Below are 11,290 nucleotides of genomic sequence, written 5' to 3' on the forward strand. Positions count from 1 at the left end.
AACAGATGATGCTATAACAGGAGCACCATGTAAACCACCTTACCATATCTGTCTGAAGCCTGAAGATGGCAGTATAATCTACTATATAAAGCACTGTAGAACTACTGTATGCTGTATGTTCTGTGGTCTGCCATGACTGATAACATCACTAGCAATGTTCATGTATTTCAGAGGTCTTCACCAGAGTGTGTGCTCTGTGTGTTCACTAATTCACCGATGGGATAAATGCAGAGACCAAATTCCTTGTATACACAAGTATAATTGGCCGATAAACCTGATTGACATTACCATTTACATTATGATCACCTGCAACATCTATCACATATTACATAGAGATAAATCTCTCCAAACTCTTGCGCACACAAACACACACAGCTAGGGAGGGACTTTCCAACATTGCTTCAGCACAACTTTTACTTTCATTTTACACAATACACTTGTAACGGTGTCTCACGGAATGTGGATGTAAACTAATTAAACCTGAAAAATTGCAAGAACAATCCATTTCAGAGTATAGACCTACAGCATGTACCAAAACAGCAAACCAGACAAATGACAACAACTGCCCCAAACAAAAACAGAAGTAAACAATTTGACCGTGATGTTATGGAAACAGGTAACATATTTGCAAGGAATATTTTTAATTGTGAGCTAATATCAGTAATGAAATATAGACTACATTATATCTAACTAAAACAAATACTTCAAATACTTTCTTTTTTGAAACAAGAAAAAACAATTGACCATAACTAACAAATTTCACTTGAAAAGGTGAGGTTATTGTAATCAGATCACGGATGTGTGTGTGTGTGTGTGCGCGTGCTAACCTAAACATTTTTATATCATCACTATTTCAGAACAGGTAAACATTCCCTTGATTGTATGCCCACTTAAATGGTGTAATTTTCTTGTGTAGTTTTTCATGAGTTCCTTTCAACTGTATGTTGTTTGCATTCGTCATACACAGCCAACTGAGCAAACCTTAAGCACCAATATCAATGGACCCTGGTGTCAAAAAGGTGAGTAGCACGAGAAACTATGCGTTAAGTTACTACTTTAAAAAGGTAGAGCTCCTTTAAACTAATGTTGCGAAACTTTATAGCTTCACCTCGTCTATATCACATCAAAGAATGAATAAAAAAGTACTTCCATCATCTGAGCAGTTCTCTGTGAATATCTTGAGAACTGTAGGGCCTAGGATGACCATTTTTTTCCGTATGTTTGCCTCCAGGGGTCATGTTAACCCATTTCATGTACACACATGTGCACAAACAGATACACACACACACACACATACATTCACAGTAATCATACGTATGACACATACTCACACAGTATGTACGCTTGCATGCACAGGCACATACGCAGGCACACACACAACACACAAGCACGCACACACACACACACACACACACACATACATAACATAAACATGTACATGCACACAATTCAAGAATTTCTCAGAATTATGAACAGGCAAGATGGAGGTGAGGTTGTATAAAATGAATTTTACATGTGAAATCTATGAACTAATCATGTTTTGGTACTTGTTGTCTAGCAGATACCAGTGAGAATTGAGTGTGGATAATGCAATTTAGTGAGACAGTTAGAATCATATAGGTCTTTCAGCGTGATTTATTTTTGTGGAAAAAATGTGCTGGACTGGGCGGCGGTCATATTTTGTACCGCTCTGCGGTACATCTAGTTTACCAAGGCATTGAAGGTAAACTCCTGGTTAACTCTCACCCACCCTCTATTCCTCAGTGTCCCACCTGTTCCTCAGTCCTGCACATCGTCCAGGGAACAGACTGGCAGGCCAGTCCAGTGGCTCAGTGTACCAACTGCCCCACCAAGTCCTACCTCTGTGCTACCTGTTTCTCTCCCTGGCAAGGTTCTCCTGGGGTGCTGGGCCACTGTGCCAACAAGAGGTGTGCAGTGGTGGGAACCCTCCTCACCTGTGGGCTGATCACCGACACAAACAGCCCAGTAAAGGGCTGTCCAGAGTTCCGTGCTTGTCCCAAATGCTACAGTCTACTCATGCACAACAACAAAGGCTGCAACAATGTCATCTGCCTGCAGTGCCACCATGGTTTCTGCTACATCTGCTTGAGAAGACCTGAACAATGTGAAAAATGGTATAATCGCTGTAAACCAGCTGCGCGGCAACGATTCCAGATGTAATTAGGAACAACGGACGCCCTTCCTTAAATCCTGCATTCTCAAAAACAGCCACCGGCCTCAATCCTTTGCAATTTAATCTGCTATTGAAGGTGAATAGGACATACAAGTTCAGTTAATCAATTAAAAGACATTAGCTTTTTAGGGGATAAGTCCCCCTAGATGTCCAATGAGCAGATCTGATCTGTAGAAACATATAAACCAGGGGCCATATATACTGACATCATGATTTTGGTTTCAAATGATGTTGAAAATGACATGAAAACAGTCTGTGCTGCCTCAAAATCTAAGCCTAGGCTTATATGTTATTTAAGCCTACACATTTCCTCACTTTCTTACTCGACCTCTTTCTGATCTTCAAACGTCTTCTTAAGTGACACAGACATAAACGGTGCAGCAATCTAATCTTAAATAATTATTATTTATGTCTGTGTGTGGTATATACTGTAGCCTATTTGGGATGCTTACATGCGGATGTCAAAGTTTTTCTATTTTCGTATTGATGTGAATTAATATGTAGGTCCGAAGTTTAAACGGTAGGCCTATAGCTGTGACGTGCAGTCACCTGACATCAGCATCAAATTAGAGAATATTTCAGAACTATTAACGTGGACAGCTCCATAGATATTAGAAAGCTAGATACTGCATTGGGCTCCAGAACGTACGTAAATAGCGACGCCATCTTGGTGGGGGCAACAATCACTGGAGATCAATGGAGGAGCATGTGACTGACTGGAAATCAGACAGGTGTCTGTGATTGCCTGCAAGTGTTGCCCATAGACAATAAAGGTGCTGCCCCCAGCAATATGGCGACCGCATTTACGATGCCACCTAATAGAACTCAACAGACAATGCGGTATATAGCTTTCTAATATCTATGGACAGCTCCCCTTAAGAGCAGCTTAAGAGCAGTGCACGCGCGTGCATGCTATGAGCATGTTTGGTCCGAAAAAACAAACGAACAATCGTAAGATGAATCGTAGAAAACCCTCGTAAGAGCGTGTCTCCATCGTTATAGACCTCTCCAGAATATGTCCCGCCTCCGTAACTTCCGTATCCATCCAACTTCCGGGCGTCGATTGTCTATGGGAAATAACATGGCGTTTCGAAATATCATACAGGTAAAACATCTGTAGGTAGCTAAGTAGAAAAAAATGGTGGGCCAATTGGGCTACACACTTCTGCCATCTAGTTTCCACTGGGTTTTTTGATTGTCGGTGCCGTTAAAGTAGAAATATATCAGTAAGAAGCACTAAGCTAACGCACGCTTTAGACGCCGCGACTCCCCCAGTCAAGGTTGCATAGCAACGGAAATGTTTCATAGTTTGTCTTCACCGAAATGGAGTTTGTGACACCAGAGCCTGTCTACGGAGGTGGCACTAACCCTGTGTGAAATCATCATGTTTGATAGGTTGTTAATACATTCTGAAAACGTTACTGTTCTGATCAAGGTCATGCAAAATAAAGCTATCGACTCAATACGATTCAGCCTCTGATTCCTAGTCTGCTTATCATTATCTGTTATTCGTGAAAAAAAATCTCATCTCGTCATGTCTTTAGTGTCTTCGTCGGCAATTTCTTTCTTTTTCAAATATCTCAATAACAAGCCAACAAACTCGCACAGTCAAACCAAAGTTAAGTCATGTTGAAAAGAGGCTGAACCTTGCAAACAATTTACATGTATAGACCATAGACAGTAAAAGAAAGAGACCACTGAAACCACGCATGAATCACACGTGAAAATGACCATCACGTTAGGTTGTGACTGGTTGGTTGTGAGCAAGATCTAACGCCCTCCTCCGCCCACGTACATCGGAACTAGCTCCCGGTTAGCATTAATAATCATTTACTACTTAAACGGCACCGACAATCAAAAAATCCAGTGGAAACTAGATGGCAGAAGTGTGTAGGCCAATCGGCCCACCAGCTTTTTCTACTTTGTCACCTACAGAGTTTGACAGGTACGATCTTTCAAAACGCCATGTTATTTCTCATAGACATTTGACGACCGGAAGTTGGATGGATACGGAAGTTACGGAGGCGGGACTTATTCTGGAGAGGTCTATTGGGAGACTGGGCCCAGCTTTGCCACCAAAGAAAAGGGACATACGAAGCTTTTTCATTATGCAGTCTAAAGTGCGCCACATACTCGACACACCCGACCAGTAGCGCGACAATGTGACGTCACGAAAGCGCCGTAACCAACCATCGCGTGGTGGTCGCAACACTAGTTGCAATATTCTCCTGAACAGAGGTGCCGCTGTTGTGAAAAGACTAACGTTAACTACGTTACACAGCAGAAGAAGCTGCAGTAAGAAACACTAGTAGCTAGCATAGACATAATATACATAGACGCCGCATTGGCTGCTGGAAACAAGAAATGCGGCCGCCATCTTGGACCTGTCATACTCCTCATTGCGTTGCAGCAGAAAACACAAGATGACAGCACTGTGCAGCATGTTCCTGCTCAAATCAGCGGACCATACTCGGGGGATTTACTTTTCACAAGTAAGATTTAACATTACCGTACTATTGGTTGTATTTTGTATTTTTGAACAATGTGGCCTGTATCATAGCTACATGTATGACCTTTGCAGCAAAAAAAAACCGCGTGAGATATGATTAATTAAGTGCGCTGACAGCTCATCGCACCGGCCAAACAGATTACACTGAGTGGAGTGGATGACCGGTCCAAGATGGCGGCTCCACGTCTCGTCAGCGCTAGTTGGGATTAGCGGTCGATGCAGCGTCTATATGTCTATGGTAGCTAGCCTCTGGGATGGTACTTCAGACTTTGGTTGCTACTATTCACAACTACCATCATCATTATCATCTAGTTTCCAAGGTGTGTGCACAGGTAGATAGATAGATAGATAGATGGATATATAGATAGATACTTTAGTAATCCCGAGGGAAATTTTAATAATTTAAACAGTTTAGTTAGCTGGCTAGCTAGCTAGCAGCTGGCTGAGTTTGTGTAATTTCCTGAAGTGGAAAGAGATTTTGTTCAGGCCTTAATAAATATCCTTTGTTTGAAAATAAATCATTTCTATTCTTTCCTCTTAATTCCATGTGTTGCAACTCTCACTGGTAACTTTGTTAACTTATCCAGCAAACTATTAAAAATTCATGACTGTAACAAAACACTGCAACTCTAGCTTGCCCTCGGAACTAGTCCATCTTCCTGTTTCCGCCTTGTCGCGCTCGTCTGAAAAAAAAATTAGTGGTGCGCTACCGTGTGCTACACCATAGATATATATACAGTCAGTATATATATCTATGGTGCTACACGGCCCAAACCCTGGCGCGCCAGAGAGATCTACGTCATTTTGACAGGCATAGACATAATATACATAGACGCCGCATTGGCTGCTGGAAACAAGAAATGCGGCCGCCATCTTGGACCGGTCATACTCCTCGTTGCGTTGCAGCAGAAAACACAAGATGACAGCACTGTGCAGCATGTTCCTGCTCAAATCGGCGGACCATACTTTACTTTTCACAAGTAAGATTTAACATTACCGTACTATTGGTTGTATTTTGTATTTTCGAACAATGTGGCCTGTATCATAGCTACATCTATGACCTTTGCAGCAAAAAAAAATGCGTGAAAATCTTCGGTATTCAGTGAGATATGATTAATTAAGTGCGCTGACAGCTCATCGCACCGGCCAAACAGATTACACTGAGTGGAGTGGATGACTGGTCCAAGATGACGGCTCCACGTCTCGTCAGCGCTAGTAGGGAGTAGCGGTCAATGCAGCGTCTATAGTATATTATGTCTATGGCGTCAGGTATGTAGAAGCAGAGAATGTCTAATAAGGGGAGAACCTTCACTCTCGGAACGCTTCTGGTGTGGTACTGCATCTAGGGGCGCTCGCGGGCGAGTCCAGAATGAATGGAGGTCTATAGAGCTGTACCCCTCAAAATCCACTTTTCTCGGGATATCATTTTTTTTCAAGTAATTTGAATATTGTATTCGAAAGGGGAGGCAAAGACAATACACTTGGTTGAGTATTATATTTTTTAAAGTCACTTAATTGTTCTAAAAAGCCTTTCAAATGTGTCAATGACGTCATTCATAAGCATGATCATAGCATAGCATAGAATCAATGCTAGCGTATTATGGGCAACAATGACCCAACCTGTAAGAAAACGAAAGGACATGACTCCCGGATTATTTCACTTTTGATTGATAATCCATATCCATTTTGCGAAAAATAAAATAAAATCTGAGGGTTTCAGTTGTTAAATAGGTGAAAACAATAAATGTAGCCATGTAGCTCCATAGGACCCAATGTATTTTGGACTCGCCCGTGATCGCCATCTAGGTGAACTCTGGTGAACTGCAGCCAAATTCGGTTTGTATGGGATTAATAGAGAGTGGGGAGGCTCTCCGTAGACGGGCTCTGGTAGAAGCCTTTAGTAGGCAAAATAACTAGCCACAAAACTGGCAACTAGCCTACAACTGGTCTAGCCTAACAAGACCAGGGCCCAGTTCCCCGAAAGCATCGTAAGCCTAAGAGCATCATAAAGTCCCTCTTACGAACGTCTTAAGATTTGGCTACTGTATCCCGAAACCAATAAACGAAAAAATAAAAACAGCAATTGCAAAGTGTTTGTAGTTCAAATTCATTCATTTAATTTAAATTAGCGTGGATTAAAAGGAATAGGCCTACATCATGAACAAAATATGTGACACAGGGACAGATATGGCGAACAGTACAAATGGAATGTTCAAGTAGCCTAATAACACAATACAATGTGTCTCATAGCCCGCTGACCACCTCACACATTTCTCTAGATTTCGCAACGACCTTACATGACACAATGTCATGAAATATGGCAGTTTATAGAGCACAAAAAAACGTTTGTGATGATACCAGTTACATTTAACAGTCACATAAGGGTAATGATTTATTCATTGTGGAAGATATAGGCCTACATGGTGAAGTGAAATTTTTTCTTAAAAAAAAAAAAAAAACTTTTGCGATATCAGAGATACCTGTTTCTTTCAAATGTTCCATGATCAAAGAGGGCACTATGCATGTGCATAGCAAAAAACACAACTTGGGCTTGCTTTGCAAGCAAGATATTTAAGGCATCTCAACTGTACACATGTCTCAACTGTACTCAGGCTACACAGACATTAACATGACACAATTTTAATTCCCGACGGGACAAGGACATTACATCAGCATAACAGTTTTCATTTTCATTTTTGTGACTAAAAACGCGAGGCACTCTGGGAGTCAACGCAACTGCCAATACGAAGCAACATAGTCTAGGCCTACAATAGAATAAAAAAGGCACCTCACTGCAAAAACCGCGTCCTATCGTTCTGTCTCGCGGAATTTATAGAAGTTTTGCCTAAAGGAAATGCGAAAAAAAACATCTGAGGATAGTCAGCTTGTACCAAGGGAAGCAGTGCAAACTCAACAAAGTTGAAAGAGGACAACGACTGCCCCAAAGAAAAGGGAAAGGAAACAGCTAGATATTGATGTTATGGGAGCAGGTAACCTGTGACGCACTGAACTATAGGCTAGGCTACTACTGCACTCTAAACACGGAGATTTTTAAATATTAATTTGTTTTAATCTTGGTTTGTATTTGATCGACTTTTTAATGCGCACGAATGGGATATCGTGACAGTAAACAGCTTGGAATAACCAATCCTCTAAAAATTTGATTCAGTAGAGGATGGATTAAGTCTCGATTTGCATTTAAATTTAGCCTAACACGATTGATGGACACAATTTACCCGCATTTGTCACATTCTACCTGCGTGTTTCGGTAGTTACCCAGACGACATTACGCTCTGATCCCACCGCTGGTCACTATTCTCTAGATTAGGAGAATGGATGGAAACGCACAAAGATGCTCATGTTCTTGAGCCGATTTTCATGAATAAGCACAGAATATGCGAATGAGCTGAATGGAACTACTGACTAAAAAGCTATGGAACTGCATTTAGACTCATATTTTCGATTTGTATTACTAGGAAATATAATCGACTAGGCCTATTTCTAAACTAATTTCACTTTCACTTTATTTTAACTTAACTCACTTATTTTATTTTTCACTTTAGGTTACTTCATCAATTAACAATATGAGTTAAAGGTACTGCATAATAATATTTAATTTACTCACAGGTAAGAGCACACCAAATGAGGAGGAGGTTGTTGTAACGCATTGCAACGTGAGAGAAAGCTTACAGAGGGTAAGACACTTACCCTATGTATTAATGGATTACAGTGTGGACCCTTCATCCTCTCAGCGTTGATTCAGGTTAAGATTAAACAAAAAAAAGTTAATAAAGTACTAAAGTGGGCTAATAAACATGATGTTTAAATGTCTATAACCTTTATAAAAAATAGATGCCACACTTATTGGCAGAACAATGGAATTATGCACAGACTTTTTATAGGCTGAAAAGAAGGTTATGCAACCCCTCCCCCCCTTTTTATTTCTTTAAGTCAGAGTTAACAGGTCTAATTTCAATAATAATGAAAATCTAAATGTTCAAATTACGTAGGCTTTAAAAGCCTCATATTGAAAATTCAAACAAGCTACTCTATCATGCATGTACACCGTGCTTGCCCTGTTTTGTACTGTATAGTTTCAGTAACAAATTTTATTAGCTTATTCTTGATTGTTGTTAGTGTTGATATCATTCCAAAAAATTTTGCATGTTAAAACATATAATGAAACAAAATCTATCAATCGTCTTACACAGCCAGCTGAACAGACTAGACCTCAAAAACCAATACAAGTGGATGCTGATGTCAATAAGGTAAGAGAACACAGTGCAATGAAAGTTAAAGCCCTTTAAAGGGCCCCTGTCAACATGAATAATTGCATAGGTCAACTTCTTTCATACCACTCCCAAATAGTTGTTAAGCCTTCTAAGCTTGTTTGGTTTTATATCAACAAGGTTAACTCACACTCTTCAGGTGGCAAACTCCTGGTTAACTCTCCCTCTCTATTCCTCAGTGTCCCACCTGTTCCTCAGTCCTGCACATGGGCCAGGGAACAGACTGGCAGGCCAGTCCAGTGGCTCAGTGTACCAACTGCCCCACCAAGCCCTACCTCTGTGCTACCTGCCTCTATCCCTGGCAAGGTTCTCCTGGGGTGCTGGGCCACTGTGCCAACAAGAGGTGTGCAGTGGTGGGAAACCTCCTCACCTGCGGGCTGATCACTGACACAAACAGCCCAGTAAAGGGCTGTCCAGAGTTCCGTGCTTGTCCCAAATGCTACAGTCTACTCATGCACAACAACAAAGGCTGCAACAATGTCATCTGCCTGCAGTGCCACCATGATTTCTGCTACATCTGCTTGAGAAGTTCTGAAGAATGTTGGAAGGCTATTCACTTGTTATCTAGCGATCACAGTAAACCAGCTGCACGCCAGCAATTCCATGTGTAACTTCAATGAACAAAGATGCCTTCTCAAGAACAACCTCTGGCTTCACAATCCTTTGGAATTTAAATTGCCATTGAAGGTGATTAAGACATGCAAGTTCAGCTTTTTTAGGGGAATTCATTTATAAGTCCCCCTAGATGACCAACAAGCAGATCTGATTGCAGTGTTACCTGAAGAACAATATATGAGAAACCATGGGCCATATATATTGACACCATGGTATTGGTTTCAAATTATGTTGGAAATGACATGTAAACTGAAAGTTTTTTTTAAAAAAACAGCAGCACTACAGAATACAAACTGCAGTCAGATTTACAATGATGCAACAATATCTTTCTGATAAAATCCTCAAGGGCTGTCAAGGGCTCTGTACCTATTTCTAATCACTGGGTGCCTATTGTGGCAGTAACCCTCCTTTACAAATCAACAGCACTTAAAAAGAAGCCTTATTAATTTGTGTTTATGCCTGTCATGTGACATGTGACGGCGTTCAACATAACCTAACAAATCATCAGTCTAAAATGATTCACAGTAGGCCTAAACGATTCACGGTAAGCCAAATATGTCAACACATGATGAGTCTGAAAATGGTATCAAAAAACACACATTGCTGCCCCACACAGGCTTCATATAACACATCAAGTTGTAGTTGAACTACCTAAACCACAAAATAAAAAATTTTCCTCGAATCACCATGCTGATTGTATTACTTGGTTACAAGATGAAAAATAGCAACAGCCAGGAAGGCTCTGGCTGAGTTTCCTTCCTGAAGTGTGACATCTCTTCCTGAAACAGAAGAGATCAAGTTAAACAGGGATTGAACTCTATAATGAGGACCTACACGTCGATGTTGCTCAAAACCAGAAGTTTTTTTCAATCTGTATGATTCACTGCTCTATTTGGAGTTGGATCTTGTTTATTATGACTGCTGCTAGTGTAACTATAGTAGCTGTCATATAGGGATGGTAAAAGTTCTTTTTTTTTTGTTATCAACTTCCTGAATTTATGGTCAACAATTCCCGGGACACTGTAACACCAGGCCACATGAAACTTGGTGGGCATGTTGCCCCACTAGACTTAATTTCAGGTGTATTAACTTAATATCCTCTGAGGGTATGCCAAATTTCTGGGAATTTCATCCAGGGGGGAGGAGCATGAAATAAATTAATTATGTGTACATTTAGTGACTGTACACCCATCGGCCTGTAGATGGTGGTGTTGAGCTAAGGGTTGCTGGTAGAGGATGATGAGGAGAGGAGCTACAAGGCAGGACTGTCTCACACACACTCTCTCTCTCTCACACACACACACACACATAAACACACGCACACGTGCACACACACATGCACGTATACACACACATGCATGCACACACACACAGACACATTCACACACACACACGCATCCACACACACACACATCCACACAAGCAGACACATGCATGCACACACAGACACACACATACAGGCACGCAGACACACACACACAGGCACGCACATACAGCAGTACAAGCATACACACAAGTTGCAAGCATAGGTAAGATGGATAGGATAGGTAAGATGATGCAGCCTATAATTCACCCCTTTCTATGGTTCAATCTTGCTCATAGCCTAGGATAGCCTACTTGCGCTTCTAAAGCGCACTAGAATTGAATTCCGTCTGTGCAGAACAGCTGGTGGTGAATGCCAGT

At 41.1% G+C, this 11,290-nt stretch overlaps 1 protein-coding gene and 1 long non-coding RNA gene across 2 annotated transcripts; both read left to right on the forward strand.

Moving 5' to 3' along the window:
• The first annotated feature begins 529 nt into the window (after window positions 1–529).
• On the forward strand, window positions 530–2,144 carry LOC143111874 (uncharacterized). Its single transcript, XR_012984630.1, has 3 exons — window positions 530–616; window positions 968–1,019; window positions 1,765–2,144. It is a non-coding gene; the product is annotated as an uncharacterized LOC143111874 (long non-coding RNA).
• Window positions 2,145–7,266: 5,122 nt separating this feature from the next.
• On the forward strand, window positions 7,267–10,301 carry LOC143111500 (E3 ubiquitin-protein ligase RNF144B-like). The gene is made up of 4 exons (XM_076273746.1): window positions 7,267–7,693; window positions 8,331–8,398; window positions 8,915–8,971; window positions 9,172–10,301. The coding sequence occupies exons 1-4, from the start codon at window positions 7,684–7,686 to the stop codon at window positions 9,601–9,603; spliced, it is 567 nt and encodes a 188-aa protein (XP_076129861.1). The 5' UTR covers window positions 7,267–7,683; the 3' UTR covers window positions 9,604–10,301.
• Window positions 10,302–11,290: the final 989 nt, after the last annotated feature.

Source organism: Alosa pseudoharengus, unplaced genomic scaffold, assembly GCF_046254945.1.
Source record: "Alosa pseudoharengus isolate Yale_2024_CS ecotype anadromous, Long Island Sound unplaced genomic scaffold, YU_APseudo_1.1 YU_APseudo_1.1_scf_8, whole genome shotgun sequence".
Taxonomy (NCBI): domain Eukaryota; kingdom Metazoa; phylum Chordata; class Actinopteri; order Clupeiformes; family Clupeidae; genus Alosa; species Alosa pseudoharengus.

Coding starts and splice junctions, on each gene's coding strand:
- LOC143111500 (XM_076273746.1), top strand. Junction 8,399..8,914: donor TGAGAGAAAGCTTACAGAGG/GTAAGACACTTA, acceptor CGTCTTACACAG/CCAGCTGAACAGACTAGACC. Junction 8,972..9,171: donor TGGATGCTGATGTCAATAAG/GTAAGAGAACAC, acceptor TCTATTCCTCAG/TGTCCCACCTGTTCCTCAGT.